General features: G+C 48.7%; 4 protein-coding genes across 4 annotated transcripts; 1 reads left to right on the plus strand and 3 right to left on the minus strand.

Annotated features, from left to right (window-relative positions):
• Nucleotides 1–943: 943 nt before the first annotated feature.
• On the plus strand, nucleotides 944–1,950 carry EMWEY_00028340 (hypothetical protein; the record flags this gene model as incomplete). The annotated part of the gene is made up of 2 exons (XM_013478225.1): nucleotides 944–1,214; nucleotides 1,631–1,950. The coding sequence occupies 2 exons, from the start codon at nucleotides 944–946 to the stop codon at nucleotides 1,948–1,950; spliced, it is 591 nt and encodes a 196-aa protein (XP_013333679.1).
• A 1,593-nt stretch (nucleotides 1,951–3,543) lies between these two features.
• Nucleotides 3,544–6,801, minus strand: EMWEY_00028350 (U3 small nucleolar ribonucleoprotein protein MPP10, putative; the record flags this gene model as incomplete). The annotated part of the gene is made up of 1 exon (XM_013478226.1): nucleotides 3,544–6,801. The coding sequence occupies one exon, from the start codon at nucleotides 6,799–6,801 to the stop codon at nucleotides 3,544–3,546; it is 3,258 nt and encodes a 1,085-aa protein (XP_013333680.1).
• Nucleotides 6,802–9,084: 2,283 nt separating this feature from the next.
• Nucleotides 9,085–13,212, minus strand: EMWEY_00028360 (hypothetical protein; the record flags this gene model as incomplete). Its single annotated transcript, XM_013478227.1, has 9 exons — nucleotides 9,085–9,090; nucleotides 9,631–9,751; nucleotides 10,004–10,204; nucleotides 10,452–10,570; nucleotides 10,807–11,373; nucleotides 11,626–11,739; nucleotides 11,898–12,050; nucleotides 12,383–12,734; nucleotides 12,950–13,212. The coding sequence occupies 9 exons, from the start codon at nucleotides 13,210–13,212 to the stop codon at nucleotides 9,085–9,087; spliced, it is 1,896 nt and encodes a 631-aa protein (XP_013333681.1).
• A 1,011-nt stretch (nucleotides 13,213–14,223) lies between these two features.
• Nucleotides 14,224–18,907, minus strand: EMWEY_00028370 (hypothetical protein, conserved; the record flags this gene model as incomplete). The annotated part of the gene is made up of 10 exons (XM_013478228.1): nucleotides 14,224–14,636; nucleotides 14,775–14,840; nucleotides 15,019–15,103; nucleotides 15,394–15,444; nucleotides 15,802–16,419; nucleotides 16,632–16,697; nucleotides 16,861–16,968; nucleotides 17,197–17,330; nucleotides 17,561–17,744; nucleotides 18,008–18,907. The coding sequence occupies 10 exons, from the start codon at nucleotides 18,905–18,907 to the stop codon at nucleotides 14,224–14,226; spliced, it is 2,625 nt and encodes an 874-aa protein (XP_013333682.1).
• Between the last annotated feature and the right edge of the window lie 3,018 nt (nucleotides 18,908–21,925).

Raw genomic sequence — 21,925 nt, forward strand, 5'->3', positions numbered from 1 at the left:
AAAAAAAAAAAAAAAAAAAAAAAAAAAAAAAAAAAAAAAAAAAAAAAAAAAAAAAAAAAAGATGGGTGCTGGTGGTCGTCGTCGTAAATATCGTGAGGAGACAGAAGTGTCTCCTTCTGTGTCCTTTTTATGGTATATAATGTGTCTCCTTGGTTTAATAGGAGTTATATTAAGTGTCTCCTGTATTTGTTTACCTGATTGGTTAATTAGTAAGGAAATAAATTATAGATATATGTATAGGAGCGAAGAAAAGCATCAATTATATAAGGAGACTAAATGGGGACTATATAACATATCCTTTGATGGGGGGAGACAGTTAATAAGTTGGCCTAATAGGGTAGCAACAAGTAATGAATCAATAAGTGCTGCAGTATTATTAGGACAGCAGCAGCAGCAGCAGCAGCAGCATGCAGCATGGGCTGCACAATGCCCTTCTTCTTGCCAAGATGCATTAACTACTAGATTATCTTGCTATAAGAGATTATCTAATGTTAATACATTATTATTAGGTATTATTTGTTTATGTACAGGTATAGTATTATTATCTATTGGGTACTTTTTTTTATTTGGTAAATTTATGTTATTAATTGTATCCTGTCTCCTTTTTTCTTCCTTATTGTCTCCTGCTGCTGCTGCATATTGGCTATGGGAGACACATACCTGTTTTAATATGATTGTACTTGCCCAACAATTCCATATGCCTACTATATCTTATTCTTTTTTTCTTATGATTGCTGCAGCAGTATTATATTTTATTGCTACTCTTACTGCTATTGCTGCAGAGATGATAGATAGGAGACAGGAAAGGAGACAAAAAGAATATATTAAACAACAAGCAATACTTGAGCATGCTGCAGGTCCTGATGCATTTTCTCCTTCTCCTATATTACCTATGCCTAATCCTGCATTATTACCACCAGGTTATGGACCTACAACACCTATCATGGGTGGTGGACCTGGAGGGGGGCCCCCAGCAGGGGGCCCTATGGTAGGGGTAGGGGGACCGCCGGGTAGACCCTCTATGATGATGGGACCACCAGGTATGATGGGAACACCTTATCCTGGGGGGCCCCCATTCCCTGGTGGACCCATGCCAGGACCGGCAGGCTATCCAGGCGGACCACCAGGGGGCCCGGCAGGCATGATGCCAGGGGCAAGAGGAATGATGGGCATGCCGGGGGGCAGACCATCCATGATCGGGGGGGGGCCCCCAGGTATGATGGGGGGCCCCACTAAACCACCACCTATGCAAAGTCTTAGTATGAGACCACCCATGTAACCAGAATTCATAGGATTCAACCATTCATAGCACCACCACCATTAGCGCCATCAGCAGCAGCAGCAGCAGCAGCAGCAGGAGTAGGAGTAGGATTGGGTGGGTGCAGCAGCAGCAGCAGCAGCAATGGCAGCAAGGATACGTAACATAAGAAGAAGACCACAACTGTCATTGTATGCATAAGCAGCACAAACATCTATGTTGTTGCAGCAACTTAGACAACAATAACTGCAGCAAATGCTGCAACCGCAACAACAAAGGAGAAGCAGCAGCAGCAGCAGCAACAGCAGCAGTAGGAATCGCAACAGCAGCAGCAGCAGCTGGATCTTCTTCTCCAACATTCGCAGATTTTAGTTCAGAATATCAGCAAAAGGGAATCGCTGCAACAGCAACAGCAGCAGCAACAGCAACTGGTGCTGCAGCAACAGTTGCAGCAGCAGCAGCAACAGCAGCAGTTACTGCATCAGCAGCAACAGCAGCAGTTGCTGCAGCAGCAGCACGTCTCAGGGAAGGGACACCACTTCCCATGGAGGCGGCAGCGCACACAGCACCAACAACAGCAGCAGCAGCAGCAAGAGTTGGGCGGACTGGGTGGAGACAAAGCAGCAGCAGCAGCTGCTGCTGCACTAACAGCAGCAGCAGCAGCAGCAATTGCTGCTCTGGTGGAGCTCTGAAACAGAGACTGGTAGCCCATAATGTGTTGCTGCAGATTGTCGTGTTGCTATGCCTGCTACTGGTGCAGCAGGGAGCAGCAACTGCAGCAGGAGCAGCAGTTACAGCACGACCAACTGCAGCAGCAGCTGCAGCGGCAGCAGCAGCAGCAGCAGCAGCTGATTGTCTATACACCTGACGGGGTGTATGTTGAGTGCTGATGTTAGACATTTAAGGAAGCCGTTTGTTTGCCTTTTGTTTTGTGGGGCCCCTGGTTGGTGTTGCTGCCTCAGCAGCAAAAAGCATGCAGCAGCAGCTGCTGCTGCTGCAGCAGCAGCAGCAGCATGGGCTGCTGAAGCTGCAGAGACACCGCAACAGGGAAGGCTGTCATATTGTGCAGCAACTTTAACATTTCAAGTTCCACGAGATTTAGAATTCATTGTAGCAACAACAATAACAGCAGCAGCAGCAGCTGCTGCTGCTGCAACTGCAGCAGCAGCAGCAGCTGCTGCTGTTTCTGCTGCAGCCGGTATGTAGTTTGGACAGATATTGATAGCCGCAGCAGCAAACATACACAGAATTAGAAGTAGCAATAGGTAGACATACACCCAGCAGTAGCAGTAGCAGTAGCAGCAGCAGTAGCAGCAGCAGTAGCAGCAGCAGCAGCAGCGGCAGCAACGCTAAGGCTTATAGAAGGGAGCTAATTGTTATAGGACTACTAAGATCAGGTACTGAGCGATGTGTCCATACAGCCCAACAGCAGCTGCTGCTGCAGTAGTAGTAGACTGTATGCTGCTGCATATGAGACCTACAGGCAGCAGCAGCAGCAGCAGCAGCAGCAGCAGCAGCAGGCTAGATGCTTCTGTTGAGCTGTCAGCAAAAGAGTCCAGCAACTACACTGTAGCTATATTATTGTATCATTGCAGCAGCAACAGCAACAGCAGCAGCAACAGCAGCAACAGCAACAGCAGCAGCAGCGACAGCAGCAACAGCAACAAGAGCTAGTCAACACAATAATTTATGCATGCATGCGGACAAGTTCCCCACATAGCAAGCGGGAGATAGAAATATATATTGGAGACAGCACAGCTGCTGCAGCAGCAGCTGCAGCAGCTGATGCTGCTGCTGATGCTGCTGTTGCAGCTAATGCTGCTTAGTTTGCCTCCTACTGTCTCTAAGCCTAATTTGCTGCTGCGCAACACGGGCGCAGCAGCAAGCCTGCTGCAGAGACTGCTGCAGCAGGTGGACACCAAAGCCTCTAGCTGCAGTTGCTGCTCCTGCAGCAACTGCAGCAACAACAGCTGCAGGTGCAGCAGCAGCACTGGCTGCTGCTGCACCTGCTGCAGTACTTATGCCTCATACAGTTGTGAATATTTATTGGTTGCTGCTGCAACGTTATTATACAAGAAGCAAGTTACTTCTTGCTGCTGCTGCTGCTGCTGCTGCTGCTGCTGCTGCTGCTGCTGTTTTTTTGTCTCCTTGCCGTTGCTGCATCAGCAAGAAGATGAGTACTTGTAACTCTAGTTACTTCTTGCTGCTGCTGCTGCTGCTGCTGCTTTTTTGTCTGCTTGCCTTTGCTGCATCAGCAAGAAGATGAATAGTTTTAGCTCTAATAATTACTTCTTGCTGCTGCTGCTGCTGCTGCTGTTGCTGCTTTTTTGTCTCCTTGCCTTTGCTGCATCAGCAAGAAGATGAATAGTTTTAACTCTTCTTTGTCCTTGCCTTAATTCCTTGAGTGTCTCTGCATGCGTTAATCCTGTTTGTCTTTTTATTTTCTTTTCTTCTTTTGCTGCTGCATTCTTTTGCTGCAGTTGCTGCTGTCTTTGCTGCGCTTGCTGCAGTGTTAATTCTCCTCTATCTATACGACGCAGCAATGCCTTCTGTCTCCTCTCCTTCTGTCTCCTTCTTGCTGCTCTTCTTTCTTCTCTTGTTGTCTCTGCTGCTGACTTCATTGTTACTGGTAATGCTGTCTCCTTTCTGCTGCTGCTGCTGCTAGCAGCAGCAGCAGCAGATGGTGCACCAGGTACAAAGACAGGGATAGCTTCCTCAACCCGTATTGTTGCAGGAGCATCCTTACCACCTTCTCCTGCTGCAGCAGCAGCAGCAGCAGCAGCAGCAGCAGGTCTAGGTACATAATGATAGTTCGTTAGGGCATCACATTTATACATAATTTTACCAAATAATTCAAGTAGCTGCTGCTTCTCCTTATCTAGCTGCTGCTGCTGCAGAGAAGGGACACCTAATACTTGCTGCTGGTACTCTCTTGCATATATATCCCCTAATCCTTCTGTAGGTTTATCTGTATTAAGTTCATCTTCTGCTGCTGCTGCTGCTGCTGCACCTGTCTTATTACTACCTATACGCTGCTGCTGCTGCAGCTGCTGCTGCTGCAGTGCTAACCCCTGTCTCCTTATTACGTCATCAAAGAGACAACTCTCTATTCTTCCCTTAACAATTTTTTCTATGGTGCTGCTGAGTGTTGCTGCTGCTGCTGCTGCACCTTTAGAGGATATAGCAGCAGCAGCAGCAGCAGCAGCAGCATTTTCTTCATCATCATCATCCCCCATACTTAGTTGTTGCTGTTGCAGCAGCAGAAACTGCTGCTGCTGCTGCTGCTGCTGCATATAAGGAATTGTTAGGTCCTCTACCTGCAGCAGACTGTCTTTCTCCCTCTGCCTACCCCATACCTCCCCTGTTAATTCCCATCTTTTTGCTGCTATTAATTCTTCCTCTAATTCCTCTATACGTGCTGCTAGTGCTGCTAAGGATTTACTCCCTCCTCCTGCTCCTGCTGCACCATCTGCTGCACCTCCTGCTGCTGCTGCTGCTGCTGTAGAAGAAGAGCTCCCTTTGTCGCGTTCTTTACGGCTCTTTTTACTCTTTGCTGCTGCTGCTGCTGCTGCTGCTGCTGCTTCTATATCATCTTCGTCTTCCTCATTGCTGCTGCTGTTATCCTCATCCATCCCTTCTTCTTCTTCTCCTTCTTCTTGTTGTTGCTGCTGCTGCTGCAGCAATAACTTTTGCTGCTGTTTCTGCTGCATACGTTTTTTTTTTGCTTCTTTTTTTTCTTCTTCTTCTTGTTGCATTAATAATTGTAGACGATTTAATTCTTCCTCTAATTTCTTCTCTTCTTTATCTAATTTATTACTATTAGGGAAGACTAGTCCTCCCTCCTCCTCCTCCTCTTCCTCCTCTTCCTCCTCTTCCTCCTCTTCTCCGCTGCTGCTCCTCCTGCTGCTCTTGCTGCTGTTGGGACTGTTGCCGTCATCGTCGTCGCTGTTGCTGCTTGTTGTTGTTGTAGATATCCTACGACGATTCTTTTTATACCCTTCTTCTTCTTCTTCCTCCTCCTCCTCCTCCTCGTCGTACTCCTGCTGCTGCTGCTGCTGCTGCTGCTGCTGTTTTTTCTTCTTCTTAGGTTTACCATAGAGTGCCTCATAAGATAGAGAGCTTATGTCTTCTGCTGCTGTGTCTATACCCTCATACAGCAGCAGATCTGCTGCTGCTGCTTCCTCATCTTCTTCGCTACTATCATCATTACTGTCTTCTTCCTCATGCTGCTGCTGCTGCTGCTTCTTCTTCTGCTGCTGCTGCTGCTTCTGCTGCTCTCTCTTCTCCTGCTGCTCTGCTTCCTCTACAAAACGATGCATCTCCTCTAAGGAAAAAAATTCATCATCTAATCCATGCTTACCTTTCTTGCGTCCCTTCTGCTGCTGCTGCTGCTCCTGCTGCTGCTGCTGCTGTTGCTCCTCCTCCTCATCCTCTTCTTTCTTCTTAGCGTCCCTCTCTAGTTCTGCTAAGAGATCGTCATCAGCACCATCTGAATCCTCATCTTCTTCCTCGTCACTTGCTGCTGCTGCTGCTGCTTCTGCTGCTGCTGCTGCTGCTTCTTCATCAGACTCCTCATCATCATCATCGCTACCTTCTTCTTCCTCCTCCTCTGATCCGTCTGCTGCTGCTGCTGCTGCTGCTGCTTCGTCATCCTCTTCTTCTTCATCTTCTTCTTCGTCCTCTTCTGCTTCTGCTGCTGCCGCTGCTGCTGCTGCTGCAGTATCTTCCCCATCCTCCTCCATAGCTGATTCTCCTGTCTCCTCTTCCTCCTCTCCTCCTGTCTCCCCTTCCTCCTCCTCCTCCTCTTCCTCCTCATCTGTCTCCTTTGCTGCAGTTAGCTTCAGCGCCTCTACAGCCTCTGGCCTTAATAGGTGCAGCACCATCTGCTGCTGCTGCTTCTCCTGCTGCTGCTTCTGCTTCTGCTGCTGCTGCTGCTGCTGCTGCCTAGGACCCGTAGATATACCACAGTGCTGCTGCGCCCTCTTTAGTCTCTTCCTTGCTCTGCGTATACATGGTGCTGCTTCGCTGTCTAGCAGCTCCCATACTTGTTCTATATTCAGCTGCTGCTGCTGCCGCTGCTGCTGCTGCTGCTGCTGCTGTTCGGGTGTCTGTGCATCATCTGCAGGTGCTAATACAGCCTTTTCAAGGTCTTGTAGCTGCTGCAGATAAGCGTCTTGCTGCGCTGCAGCAACAGCAGCACGAGCCCTTCTTTGTCCCCTTGATGGGGGGGCATCTTCCTCCTCTGCTGCTGCTGCTGCTGCTGTTGCTGCAGCAAGGGACCGCAGACGAGACACACATAAAGCTAATGATCTACGCTGGTTTGTTGCAGCTGCTTCTGGCCGCAGCAGCTGCCCAGGGGCTGCATGCACAGCAGCAAGCCATTCTTCTACCTCCTCAAGGTGTGTATCCTTCTTTTCTTCTGGTGCTGCTGTTGTCGCTGTTGTTTCCTCTTCTTTTCCTGGTCCTGCTGCTGCCGCTGCTGCTACTGTTTCTGCTGCTTCTGCTGGCGCAGGGGCCGCTGGCTTTGTTGCAGCCGACCCCATCGCGCCCACCTGAGGGATGAAGCAGCTGCAGCAGCAGCAGCGGCAGCAGCAGCTGGTGTAAGAGGAAGAAGTGCTACCTGCTGCTGCTGTCTTCTTTGTCTATATTAAACTCAAGCAGCAGAACACTGCCGCAACTTCCCTGTAGCTGCTGCTGCTGCAGCTGCAGCTGCAGCTGCTGCTGCTGCAGCTACTGCTGATCTGGGTGGTCCCCTGCCTAGGTCGTTGCTGCTTCTGCTGCAGCAAGGAGGAAGCAAAGCTTAAAAAAAGGGGATTCAACACAGAAGGCAGCAGCAACTTATCGATATCTGCTGCAGCAGCTGCAACAACAACAGCAGCAGCCCCGCAGCAGCCCCTATGGGGCCCCACGCTCTCCTGCTGCTGCTGCTGCTTGCAGTGTTACATTGTTAAATAAGATCTTCTTTAATTATTTTTTATTTAATTTATTTATTTAAATAAAAAACACACAAATATAAATTCTCTGAGGTACTGTAGCAGTAGCTCCAGCAGCAGCAGCAACACCAGGATCAGCAGCAGTAGCAGCAGTAGCAGCAACAGCAGCAGCAGTTAATAGAGGTAAAAGGTATATAACAATTATTAATAATTCGTCTTCCTCCTATATTAGTGTTAGTGTTAGTATGGAGGTACCTGTAAGGGTTTAGGGTTTAGGGTTTAGTAAGGGTTTAACGGTAGGAAACTTTGCTGCTGCCCCGTTGACTGTCTGCGGCATTGAATGGTCTTGCTGTTGCTGCTCCTGCTCCTGCTGCTAAAAGTCTTGTCTATATGAGGGTGTACTGTGCAGCAGAAGCAGCAGCAGCAGCAGCAGCTGCTGCTGCTGCTGCTGCTGTTGCACCATTTGCTGCTGACGCCGCCAGGAGAAGACTCTCGTATACGACAAGTCGAAAACGGGCAGATAGAGGAAGAATATATTCGATGGCTATCTAGCTGGCTAGCTAGCTAGCCAGCTAACAAGCCAGGCAGCTAACAAGCCAGCCAGCTAGCTAGCTAGTCATCTAGCTCTCTTTAGCTAGCTAGCAAATTAATAATCGTTATAAGGGGTACGACCAAGGCAGCTCTGTTGTAGGTAGCTGTGGCTAGCTGTATCTACGTACAATGTCAATAGCTAGCTGTGGCTAGCTGCATCCGGTTGTGGCTAGCCAGCTGTGCTCCAACTGCAGAGACTCCCGTGGGGCCCCTAAGGGCACAAGAAGCAGCAGCAACCTGCAGGTGCAGCAGTCTGCAGCAGCAGCAGCAGCAAGATGCATGAGCAGCAGGCAGCACCTACAATGAATAAAAGGGGACAAACAAACGAATCAGACTTATACAAGAAAAGAAGATTAGCAAAAGAAATTATCCAAGACAGCCAAGGGCCCCTCCCCCCTACCCCCCTTTTAATTGGTGTGGGGCCCCGGGGGCCCCCCAAGTGGGCACTGAGGCGCCCCCGGGGAACCCCAAGAGGGCACCAGGGGGCCCCAAGAGGGAAACGGGGGCCCCCGTAGGGTCCCCACAAGAATCGTAGGGGGCCAACTTAAAAGAAATTGCGGTACCCCTAGATGTACAGTAAACTCTACAACGGTCTCTACATAAGGGCCCCCAAGGGGCCCCCGCCAATGCTACACTAGGGCCCCCTGGGGCCAAAAGGGGCCCCTTCATGCTAGGGTGGAGCCCAAGCCAGCATAGAAGACTAGGGGGGGCCCCAGGGATTGACAGCTAAAAAGGAGAGGAACGGGGGCCCCAACAGGCAACGCAACAAATGAGCTGAACCCATTCCTTAATTAAATAGATGCAGTAGAACCCAAGGCAACTGCTGCTGCAGGTGCTGCGGCTGCTGCTGTTGCTGCTGCTGTTGCTGCTGCTGTGAGGGAATAACTGCAGCATTCTATCTCCAGTAATTCTACTGTATTCAGCACTGCACTGCTGCAACACAGCAGCGGGATGGGAGGCTACGCAAGCCCAGCAGCAGCAGCGGCAACGACAGCAGTTGCTGCTGCTGCTGCTGCTGCAGCTTGTGACTGCAGCGAGCAAGAAGGAGCTCCTGGTGATGACAACAGTTAATGACACAAAGTAGCAAAGGAACTGAAGGCCAAGAAGAAAAAAGTGACACTAAACAGCCACTATTGCTGCTGCTGCTGCTGCTGCTGCTACTGCTGCTGCTGGAAGGTACAGAACACCTAGACGCAGCAGCATGAGGAGCAGCAGCATCCCCTGCTGCTCCTCATGCTGCTGCTGCGACAACTACATTGAAAGACACGAGTAGCGTGATTATCAAGCCTCCCCGCCAATTAGTCAGCCCTGCAGCAGAAACAGCAGCAGCAGCAGCAGCAAAATGCATGCGCAGTGACGCATTCTATCTACTTGTTGAGCAGCTCACAAGAAGCAGCAGCAACCACCAGCAGAAGATGAATTACAGTGCATATACCCTCTACAGCAGCAGTAACAGTAACAACAGCAACAGCAGCAACAACAACAACAACAACAGCAGCAGCAGCAGCAGCAGCAGGAACTTGCCTGCAGTTTCTCCTTGCTCTTATGTTCAAGGAAATTTTTTATAATAAGTTTAACATCTTTTGTATCTGACTCTAACAAACCCGTCAACAATTCCTCCATCCAACTCTCTGAGCATGCTTGGCTATTCTGCAGCAGCAGCAGCAGCAGCAACAGTAGCAGCAGCAGCAGCAGCAGCAAACAGCACAGCAAAAGCATACATGTGTAACACTTGAAACCCCCCACCAGACTCTTTGAATGTCTGCAGCAGCGACAGGCAACAGCTGCAGCATCATCATCTATCAGCAGCAGCAGCAGCAACAGCAGCAGCAGCGGCAGCAGCAATACCTCTGGAGGGCGGAACAGGTTAAGGGCTGCAACAATCCTTGGATCATTGATTAGAGCAGCAATTTGCTGCTTTGTTGCTGCTGGTGTGCCGTCGTTGCCCTTCGTCTTCGCATCAACGGCCCTGTAGCAGCAGCAGCAGCAGCAACAGCAGCAGCAGCAACAGCAGCAGAACAAGGACAAAAATGTACATGCATTGTGCTGTGAGGTTACGAGGCCCCACAGAAGCATTTGTTCCTCCTTTAGTTACAGCTGCTGCTGCTGCTGCTGCTGCTGTTGCTACACCTGGTCTTGCTGCTACTCCTAAACTCCTGCTGCTGCTCCTGCTGCTGCTCCTGCTGCTGCTCCTGCTGCTGCTGCTGCTGCTGCTGCTTACTTGACAAGGGTACTAAGAAGTTGATATATACTGCCTGTATAATCGAGCAGCAAAGAGGCACCGCTGCCTGCTACATCAGCACCACTAATATATTTTTGTAAGGGAGTGCTTCCTTGCTCCCTCTGCTGCTCCTGCAGCCCTTGCTGCTGCAGCAGCTGCTGCTGCAGAGAATCACCGCCAAATGCCAAGGGATCAAACTGCCTGAAAAAATAAACACAGAGATACGCATTTTGCTGCTCTTGTTGCTGCTGTTGCTGCTGCTCTTGCTGCTGTTTCTGTTGCTGCTGCTGCACGTACTCCAGCACAGTTGATTATTTAAGGAATATACAGACTGCACCAGCACCAGCAGCAGCAATAGCGGCAACAGCAGCATTAACAGCAAAAGCCGCAGCAGCAGCAGCGACAGCAACAGCAGCAGCAGCAGCAGCAGCAATTGTGCTATACGTACGTGACTTCTAAGTAATAAGAAAGAAGTTGAGATAAACTCATAAAACATAAATCTAATAAACAAGGAGGAACAGGAGAAGGTAGCTTGGCTATAGTCTTCCCTACAGCACGCAGCACAGCCTGCAGCAGCAGCAGCAGCAACAGCAGCAGCAGCAGTAGCAGTTGGAGGGCCGGAGGAGAGAAAGTAGGGGAGGATACCACTGCTGCTTGCAGCTCAGATGCAGCAGCAGCAACAGCAACACTAGCAGCAACAGCAACAGCAACACTAGCAGCAACAGCAGTAGCAGCGCCAGCACCAGCAGCAACACTAGCACCGACACCAGCAGCAGCAGCAGCAGCAGCAACAGCAGGATTACATGTCCTTGATGTATAATAGTGGGTATAGGCCATCTTTGTAACTCAATAACAGCAGCAACAAGAGGCTGCAGGAGGGCGGGGTTATAATAGACCCCTAGGCGCAGATCGTTGGCGCTGCTGTTGCTGCTGCTGCTGCTGCTGCTGCTGCTGCTGCTGCTGCTGGTAGGGAGACTGTTGTTGCTGTCCTGACGAGCGCATGCAGCTGTCTCATCATCCTCTGCAGGAGATGCGGAGACAGCAGCACCTGCATGCAGGTTGCCAAAGGTGCTGCTGGGTGGTGTCTTGGCCCCGCTGCTGCTGCTGTTGCTGCTGGCTGCTGCTGCTGCTGCAGCAACAAGCGAACTCGTCTTGTGGTGCAGCAAGGATCCTATCTGCTGCAGCAGCACGTCGCCAACATTACTAAGGGCATACAGCCGCTGCAGATACACCCCAAGTCGTCTCTCTTCTTCTTTGCTGCTGCTCTTGCTGCTCTCTAATGCTGCCTTCGTGTCTGCTATTGCTGACCATTCCCTCCGCAGCCGCTGCAGCAGCGGCAGCAAACCCTCGTTGACGAAGAACAGCAGCAGCTGAGCAACAATAACAACAACAGCAGCAGCAGCAGCAACAGCAACAGCAACATTAGTAATCTATCTAATCTGCCACTATTATATTACTACAAACAGTTCTATAACCGCGTAACACCAGCAGCAACAGCAGCAGCAACAGCAGCAGCAGCAACGCCAAGAACAGCAACAACAACAACAACAACAACAACAACAACAACAACAACAACAACAACAGCAGCAGCAGCAGCAGCACCAGCAGCAAGAAATACTTACCTGTTGTGATGGGTATGGAGGTTGTGGTGGTAGTGTATCTGGATCTAATACCTGTCCCCAGAAGAATCTAAGTTGCTGCTCAACTTGCTGCAGCGGGAGTTGCTGCTGCAGCGGCTGCAGCAGCAGCAAGGATAATTTATTAGGTAAATTATCATAAAGGAAGAAGGCATCAGCAGCAAGAGAACAAATACCCGCTAATCTATACGCAAGAGTTCTTAGATGATAGCAGTGTCTCCTTGCTAATAGGACAGATGCCTCTCTTTCCCCAATACCATTGTTGTTGTTGCTGCTGCTGCTGGTGCTGCTGCTGCTGTTGGTGCTGCTGTTTGTATTGGTCGTTGGTCCGGTTGTGCTGCTGCTGCTGCTGCTGCTGCTGCGGCGACAAGGGAAAGTTTGTAAGACAGCACGAGGAAGGGCAGAAGAATCTGCTAAGGAGGAGACACTTCCTTGTACAGCTAAATATTCATCTGTCCCTGGCTCTAATAGTTCAGCTAGGTAAGGGAACGCTCTTGTATTTGCCTGCAGCAGCAGCAGCAGCAGCAGCAACAGCAGCAACAGCAGCACCAACACGAGGACGATGGGAAAGCAGCAGCAGCAGCAGCAGGAAGAAAGTGCAGCAGCAAGAACTAAAACGGAACAAAAACAGCCGTAAGAACACAGACATCATAACACAACAGCAGCAACAGCAACAGCAACAGCAACAGCAGCAGCAGCAGCAACGGCAACAGCGGCAGCAACAGCAACAGCAGATATGTACCTCATCTGTCCATATCTGCTGCAGCCTAGAGATGATCTCGAAGAGACAAGGCAGCAAACTGGTGACTATTGCTGCTAATGGGTGTCTCCTAGGCAGCACAGGCTTCTGCTGCTGCTGCTGCTGCTGCAGGAGCTCATGTAAGCATTGAGGGAAAGGTTTCCTCAGTTCCTCTTCGTCAGCAACACGGAATGGGCTATCTAGTTGTACTACTTTGGTGCTGCTGCTACTGCTGCTGCTGCTGCTGCAGCACTCCACCAGGTATCCACCAGCACGAGCAGCCTCTATGTCTGTTGGCACTGTTGTCCTTTTTATTGAACTCTCCAGAGATGACAGTACACGAGCAAAAGCCCTCCTGCAGCAGCAGCAGCAGCAGCAGCAGCAGCAGCAGCGATAGCAGCAGCAACAATAGCAGCAAAGTGCAACAATTGCAGCAACAAAGAAGGAGAAAGATACAACAATGCAGTATGGCTGTATAAGACGACACCACCTGCACCATCAGAAACCCAGCAGCAGCAAGTGCAGCAGCAGCAGCAGCAGCAGGAGCAGCAGCAAGAGCAGCAAACAGACCTTCTTTTGGCTGCTTCTTCCTCTTCTTGTAGTGTCTGCTCATTCCTAACATCCCCAAACAAAAAAAAGATAAGTCCTGCAGTTGGTGGGAGTGCAGCAGCAGCAGCAGCAGCAGCAGCAGCAGAAATAGCAGCAGGATGTCCATTAGTCCCTTTAGCAAGAATTCTCTCCTTTTGCTGCTCGACCTCCTCCAGTAGCTGCGCTAGTGCAGCAACAAATCTCTCTACTAGAGGGACAGTGTGCTGCTGCTGCAGCGCGAACATTCTTGTTGAGGAGACAAGAGACACAAATGCCTCTACTAACAGTCCCCTCTCCGATTGCAGCAACTGCAGCAGCAACAGCAGCAGCAACAGCAGCAACACACACCAACACAAATTGAATCAGCAACAAGCAAATCAACATAACACCGCAACACAAACAGCAGCAGCAGCAGCAGCAACAGCAGCAGCAGCAACAGCAGCACAACTAACATAGCACCTCAACAAACCGTGTTGCACACCTATACAACCAGCCCCACCACCATGAACAGCAGCATCAGCAGCAGCATCAGCAGCAGCATCAGCAGCAGCATCAGTAGGAGGAGGAGGAGGAGGAGGAGGAAGAAGAAGAAGAAGAATAGGAGTACGAACCTGATGTTCATGATTAGTTTCTTGCATTTTATTTTGTACATGTTGTAATAATAGAGGTAAATATTGTTGTATAGATTCAGCAACATTACTACTTATAAATATAAGTGTCTGTAAGGAACGACGACGGCATAGTTGTGTTTGTTGTGCTGCTGTTAATGGATATGACCATATACTCTCTATTTGCCCAATATTATTATTATTATTATTATTATTATTATTATTATTCTCTCTAGTAGATAATATACTGCAGCAGCAACAGCAGCAGCAACAGCAGCAGCAACAGCAACTTTTAGGAGCAGCAACAGGAGGAAGAACAGGAACAGCAGGACGAACACGAGGAACAGGAAGAGGAAGGGTATACAGATAATGTAATAGAAATGGCAAACAGATCGAAAGGAGAAACACAAACAAGATTATTCATCATCAGCAACAGCAACAGCAGCAGCAGCAACAGCAGCAGCAGCAGCAGCAACAGCAACAGCAGCAACTGCAGCATACTGTTGGAAGAGAAGATCAAGTACATGTTTAGGATCAAGAGGAGGAGAATATTAAATAAGCACGCAAAACAACAGCAGCAGCAAGATAATCAGCAGGAGGAGGAGGAGGAGGAGGAGCAGCAGCAGCAGCAGGAGCAGCAGCAGCAGCTTACTGTTGGAAGAGTAGATCTAGTACATGTTTAGGATCAAGAGGAGGAGAATATTTAATAAGATGTGCAGCACCAGAGACAAACTCTAATCTTCTTGATTCAAGTAAATAATCATGAATAGATAGATCTATTTTATTAAATTCTGCTGCTGCTGCTGCTGCATCTCCTGTTGCTGCTGCTGCTGCTTTAGCACGATCTGCTGCTTCTACTGCTGCAGCAGCACGATCTGCATCATATAAAGGGGTACGTACTAAACCCTCAAAGACACGACACAGGCGCAGCAGCCATGGGGAATCTGCTGCATGCTGAGGCAGCAGCCAGGCAGTAGCAGCAGCATTTGCTGCTGCTGCACTACCTTGCTGCGCTGCTGCTGCTGTTAAGCATGCACTCTTTAGCCGCTGCACCTGTGCCTCTACAAAGGAGCAGCAAGCATCTAAGAATATATATGCAGGGAATAATAAAGGTTGGCTCTTATCCATTAATTCATATTGCTTCCCTGCTGCTGCTGCACGCAGCACCAGCAGCAGCAAAGAATCAGGTGTATCCTGACGACGCAGCAGCAAAGAAGAAGATAATAATTGCCTGCAGATCTCTTCTGTCCATTCTGTTGTCTCCTCTGCATACATATACATATACACACAATATACACAAACTCCTGCAGCAGCAGCAACAGCAAGAGGAGGAGCAACAGCAGCAGCAGCAACAACAACAGCAGCTGAAGTAGCAACCGGAGTAGTAGCAGCAGCAGCCGCAGAAACGACAGCAGCAGCAGCAGCAGCAGCAGCAGATCTAACCTGCAGCAGCAGGAGAGAGGCCAATGAGTGTCGTTAGGCCTAAGAGAGCAGAAGACTTTAGACCAGCAAAACGAGCAGGAAAATTCTAAGGCACAGCAGCAGCAGCAGCAGCACACGCAGCAACAGCAAATTACAGCAGCAGCAGCAGCAGCAGCACGAGCAGCAGCAGCAAGGACAAAGAGCAGCCCGTTGCAGCAACATCAACAGGAAATGCACCAACAGCAGCAGGCAACAACGCAACAACGACAGCAGAGATTCTGGAGGAGCAGAACCACCACAAACAGCAGCAGCAGCAGCAGCACAAGCAGCACAAGAAGCAGCAGCAGCAGCAGCACAAGCAGCAGCTGCTGCTTCTTCTTAACATCTGCAACTCACATCTGATGAATCTCTTGCAACTGCATCCTCCGCCTTCGCGTACATGGCAATCTGTAAAGAGCAACAGCAGCAGCAGCAGCAGCAGCAGCAGCAGCAGCAGCATGAAGACTCAGCATTCGTCAGCCAAAAGTGTCAACAATAATTTCTTCAAAATAACAAATGTTGATGGGGTGTATAGGGAGGTAATTGAGGTGTACAGGGAGATATTTATGGTGTATAAGGAGGCAACTGAGGTGTATAGGGAGGTATTTATGGTGTATAGGGAGGTATTTATGGTGTATAGGGAGGTATATTTATGGTGTATATGGAGGTAATTGGGATGTATAGGTAGGTAATTGGGGTGTATAGGGAGGTAATTGGGATGTATAGGTAGGTAATTGGGGTGTATAGGGAGATAATGTTACTAACATTACGTAGCCAATGATGACAATTAGGGAAAGGAAGAGGATTAATAACATTTAATGCTTTTATTGCTGCCTCTAATGATCGTAGCTGGGATAGCATGTCTTGCTGCTTCTCGTGCATGCGTTGCTGCTCTTGTTCATCCTGCTGCTGCTGTTGTTGTTGCTGCTGCTGTTGCTGCTGCTGCTGATGAGTAAGGATATCTTGTTGTACCTGCTGACGACGTGCTGCTAATGCTGCAATTGCTGCTGTTGCTGCTGATTTAGATCCTCTCTCTACTGCATCTAATAGATGGAGAGCAGCAGCATCTAGTGCAGCAACAGCAGCAGGATGCATAAGACGAACTATCTGTGGATCCCCTACACGGAGACACCTAACAAAGGTAACAGATAATAATGCTCTTGTATTTAGCCATTGGGGTACTTTCTGCTGCTGCTGCTGTTGCTGCTGCTGCTGCTGCTGAGATGCATCCTCAGCTGTTGATGCAGCAGCAAGCTTACGCAGCAGCGCAGCAGCAGCAGCAATCCCTAGACCAGATACACGGACAGAGGGATGAGTAGCAACACGAAGAATACCCGTGCATAATAAAGCGCCTAATAAGGCAGGATCGAAGTTACGCAACACCTGCAGCAGCAGCAACAGCAGCAACAGCAGCAGCAGCAACAGCAACAGCAGTTGCAATTTGAGCTGCAGCTGAGTAGCAGGTACACTTGCAGCAGCAGCAGCAGTTGAAGCAGCAGCAGGAGCTAATAATTGCAGCAGCAAGAGCAGCAGCAGCAAGAGCAGCAGCAGCAAGAGCAGCAGCAGCAAGAGCAGCAGCAGCAGCAGCAACTTACATAGTCTCCGCAGTTCTCTACGAAGTTCTTAAGGAGACCAGCAACAAGCAACTGTACAGAGAAGAGCTGCGGATACACCCCAATATGCACACACCTCTACCCTTACAGCAGCAGCAGCAGCAGCAGCAGCAGAAATTGAATCAGCAGCACAACAGGAGACGAAGAAGGAGAAGTAGTAGTACCCGATGCAGCAGCAGCAGCAGCAGCAGCAAAGTGCATGCAAGGTTACCTCATCTTCTACGTTATCTCCTACAGGTATAGCAAGAACAGAAGCAACAGACTGCAGCAGCAGGCAGCAAAAGGCAGCAACTGTCTCAGCATTGACGCCCTCTATTGCCTGCAGCACAACAGCAGCAGCAGCAGCAGCAGCAGCAGCAGCAGCACAGTTAGCAGCACAATCCAACCAACTGAGAAGAGAGCCCTACACTGCTGCTGCTGAAAAGCAGCAGCAACAACAACAACAGCAGCAACAGCAGCAGCATCACAGCAGCATCACATCAGCAGCAGCAACAGCAACAGCAGCAGCAGCAGCAATAGCAGCAGCAGCAGCAAATAGATATCTTACAAGTTTTTTTTGTTTTTTCTTAACAAGTCTCTCATTAAGTACATCAAATGCATGCAGCAGCAAACCCTCTACTCCTCTTAGCTCTTCTCCTCCTATACCCCAGCAGCAGAGACACCGTAGTACTACTGCTACGTCTCCTATAGCAGCAAGACACCTGCAGCACATATAGCAGCAGCAGCAGCAGCAGCAGCAGATGAGGAGGAAGAAGAATGGCGGGGAGGTTAAGAGTCATCGTTATTGTTTCTATTGCTGCTTTGCTGCTGCTTATGTTGTGCTGCTGTAGTTGCTGCTGCTGTTGCTGCTGCTGTTGCTGCTGCTGCTGCTGCTGCTGTTGCTGCTGCTGCTGCTGCTGCTAACCTTATACAATCAAGTGCCATTGGCTGCAGACGGCAAAGTGCTGCTGGATCGGAGGTGAAGCGCAGCAGCAAGCAGCGGGACAACTGCAGCAGCAAGTTGCTGCTGCTGCTGCTGCCTAATTCCTTAATAAGGGATTGAACTATCTGACGCCTCTCCTTCCCTTGGAGGCGACACATCAATGTGTTGTTCTCCTGCAGCAGCAGCAGCAGCAGCAGCAGCAGCAACAACAACAACAACAACGACAACAACAGCAACAGCAACAGCAACAGCAATAGACAGATACACACATTAGATGCAGCAGACGGACTCAGCAGCACAGATTGCTGCAGCAACAACAACAACTGCTTGTCCTCCTTTCTCACGCATATGCAGCAGCAGCAACAGCAGCAACAGCAGCAACAGCAGCAACAGCAGCAACAGCAGCAGGCTTCCTAGCTAGGTACCTAATATTTACCTCATTAAGCTCTAATAGTATTTCTAATAGGAGACCAAGAAAGAGGCATGCAGAGACGAAGGCCTGCTCCCGCTGCTGCTGCTGCTGCTGCTGCTGCAGCTGCTGCTGCTGCTCTAGCCGCTGCTGCAGCAGAGAAGCAAGATACTGAGGATCTGCTGCATTTTGCTGCACACTTTGTACAAGACAATCAACAGAGAATCCCGTTGCTGCTGCACCTAGCTGCAGCAGCAGCTGTTTTGTATTTGCTGCTGCTGCTGCACCTGATTTGCTGCAGCAGCACATTGCTGCTAGACACTGTGACGCCTTCATCAGCAGGGAGAAGGTAGGTGCATGCACGTGCTGCGTGACAGCAGCAGCAGCAGCTGCTGCTGCTGCAGGAGGTAACATGGTTATATCCATCTGCTGCAGCAGACCCGATGGTTGCTCTATTAGCTGCAGCACAGCTTGCTGCAGCAGCAGCTGCTGCTGCTCCTTAAGGGTAGTACGCCATGATGATTGTACTGTATCCAGCAGCAGCTGCAGCGCAACAAGCTTTGCTGCCTCATCGAACCGTCTGTATGCATCTGCTGCTGCTTGTGCTGCTGGGGATAGCTGCTGCTGCTGCTGCATTTGCTGCTGCAGTTGCTGCTGCTCTTGCTGCTGCAGCAAAGAGAATGTGCTGCACTTCATAGATAAAGGAGGGAATACAGCAAAAGGGTGCAGCAACCACTGCAGCAAAGGCAGCACGTGCTGCTCCCGCTGCTGCTGCTGCAGCCATACTGTTGCTTGATAGTTACCATCTGCATGCAGCCCCAAAGAATCAGCAACCTTCTGCTTATAGTCAGGAGGCAGCTCAGACCCGAAGGCCTGCTGCAGCAGCAACTGCTGCTGCTGCTGCTGCTGCTGAACTTGGTGCTGCATTGCAACAGCCAGAAGTCATCTACTAAGAGTCAATAAGGGGGGGAATCAACAGGCAGCAGCAGCTGCAGCAAATGAATGCTGCTGCTGCTGCTGCTGCTGCCGCTGCTGCTACTACTGCTGCTGTTGCTGCACGGCGCTGCTGCCTGCAGCTAAGCGACAGACCCCCAGCAGCAGGAAGCTGTCAAGGGTATGGGTTCACACGTCAAGTCGCCGCTCTACTGCTGCTGCTGCTGCTGCTGCTGCTGCTGCTAAGCTATTGTTGCTGCTGCTGCCTTGTTGGTGTGTAGCTAAGAATTAGCAGCAAAGCAACAGATTTATTAAGAAGAAGGAGAGAAGAGACTTAGGAGTGCTGCTGCTGTCCTATATAGGGGGTCGGTGTCTGCTGCTGCTGCTGCTGCTGCTGCTGCTCGTTGGGGCTGCAGCAGCTGCTGCTTTTTCTGCTGCTAATAAACCCTTTATTTATATTAATATAAACAAGACAAACAAAACAAGAAAAAAAAGATTAAATAAAAAAAAGAAAAAATGCCCCACCCCTAAATATACACAAAACAACACCTTTTTGCATGCCCACATATAATAAAGCCCCAAAAAATATATCGGGTGCTGCTGCTGCTGCTGCTGCTGCTGCTGCTGCTGCTGCTGCTGTTGTTGTTGCTGCTGCTGCTGTGGGATGCGTAGTTCTATTGGGATCTATTAGTTATTTAATTATTTTTTATTTTATTTATTTTTATTTATTATTTATTTATTTATTTATTTATTATTTCTTTTCTTTTTTCTTTCTTTTCCTTGTTATTGTTTACTAATACATATTGCATGCAGTTATTAATAGTTAACATATATTAATTCTTTTTTTTTATTAATATAAATATAAATTAATTAATTTAATTTAATTATAATTATAATTATTTATTTTATATTTAATTCATTAACTATTATATATACTTCTCTATTAGTAGTAATAGTATTAATACCCTCCCCTTCTTCTTCTTCTTGTCCTGCAGTGTATGCACAACAAGGGGGGGGAAGAAGAGAAATAAATAAATTAACTGCCTGCAGCAGCAAAAGGGAATGCATGCAAACAAACAAGGATATAAAATGCTGCATGCATGCATGCAGCATAGAGGCAATTAATTACTATTTAGTTGCGCTCGTTGCTGCAGCAGCAAACAAGGAATTGGGGGTTCCTTTATGCCTGCCTGTGTGATGCTGCAGCAGCAGCCAAATAGGTAGGAGCAGCAGCAAGCTGCAGCAGCAACATACAGCAGCAATATGCAGCAGCAGCAGCAGCAGCAAATATCCTAATAAATATACTTATTAAAATTAAATAGTAAAGAAAAAAAAAAAAAATAATTTCCCTCTATTTGTATTTCTATAAAGAAATACAAATCCAACAATCCCCCTGCTGCATGCATGCATGCATACATGCATGCATGCATGCAATAATGCATGCATGCATGCATGCAATAATGCATGCGCTGCTGCTGGCTGTTCGTGCGCTTTGGCGGAAGAGAGAGCAAACAGCCCCACTACTTTAATATTAATAACTACCCTCTATAGCAACTAGCTAGCTAGCCAGCTAGCTAGCCAGCTAGCTAGCTAGCTAGCCAGCTAGCAAGCGAACATGACAGCTAGCTAGCTAGCAGCCATGTAGATGGATCTAAAGAAGAAGCCAAGAGTACCAATACAAACAAACGAATGAACTAGCTAGCAAGCTAGCTAGCTAGCTACCTGCGGACCCCCCGTTAGCTAGCTAGCTATCTAGCTACCTGCGGACCCCCCGTTAGCTAGCTAGCTATCTAGCTACCTAGCTAGCTAGCTAAGAATCATCAAATAGGAGACACCTCAAGCTGGTAGTGACAAAGAGCTACAAGAGACAAACACGCCCTCCGCATTAGCAGCAGCTGCTGCTGCAGCAGCAGCTGCAGCGGCAGCGGCAGCAGCAGCAGCAGCAGCAGCAGCATCCTTTGCTGGCTTTCTCTTAACAGTCACGAGTTTAGGCCGAAGGCGTTCGACTTTAATAGTCGTTGCTGCTGCTGCTGCACCTGTGCCCCTGCTGCTGCTGCTGCTGCTGCTGCTGCTGCTGCAGTTTTAATTGTTATTATTTATGCCGGGGCTGTTGCTGCAGGGATTGCTCGAAGGCCTTAAGACGCTCTGCTAGTGCTGCTGCTTCTTCTAGCTGCCGTTGCTGCTCCTCTAGTTGCCCTGCAGCAGCGCAGCACGAGACAATGCATGCATGTATGCATGCATGCAATAAAAAAGGGGACAACAAAGGATATGTCTCTAATAAAAGGAAAACAACATAAATAAAAAAAACAGCAAAGGAGATAAAAAGGAGACAGCAGCAGCAGCAGCCACGCAGACACCATCCAGAGACACAGCAGCAGCAGCAGCAGCAGCAGCAGAAGGTAAGGGGAGAGACACAACTGCAGCAGCAGCCCCACCTTCTTTAGCTGCATGCTCAGCTGCCTTCCTTGCTGCAGCTTCAAGCAGCTGCAGATGGTCTGAATCGCAGCAACAGCAGCAGCAGCAGCAGCAGCAGCAGCAGCAACAGCAGCAGCAACAGCAGCATGAGTACCAAAGTCCATATCCTCATGCCCCCCAATACCCCAACTAGCTAGCTACCTAGCCATCTAGCCATCTAGCTAGCTAGCTAGCCATCTAGCTAGCTAGCTAGCCATCTAGCTAGCTATCTCTCTACCTATCTATCCATATATGCCTAGAGACCAATCTATCTGTTTATCTTTATATTATACCTTACATGAATTAATTAATTAATTAATTAATTAATTAATTAATAATATTTATTAATTTATTAATTTATTAATTTATTTATATATACCTGTATAAGAAAGTAATGGATTAATTCCTGATAAAGATTTAAGAATAAAAAAAGAGACATCTTTTAATTTAAAATAATTAAAATGACTATTTAATACTCCTAATGAAGATAAATAATGCTCAGCTGTATCCTCCTATATAAATAAATATATAAATAAATAAATATATATATATATATAT

The sequence above is a fragment of the Eimeria maxima genome, genomic scaffold, assembly GCF_000499605.1.
Source record: "Eimeria maxima Weybridge genomic scaffold, Emw_scaff323, whole genome shotgun sequence".
NCBI classification, from domain to species: domain Eukaryota; phylum Apicomplexa; class Conoidasida; order Eucoccidiorida; family Eimeriidae; genus Eimeria; species Eimeria maxima.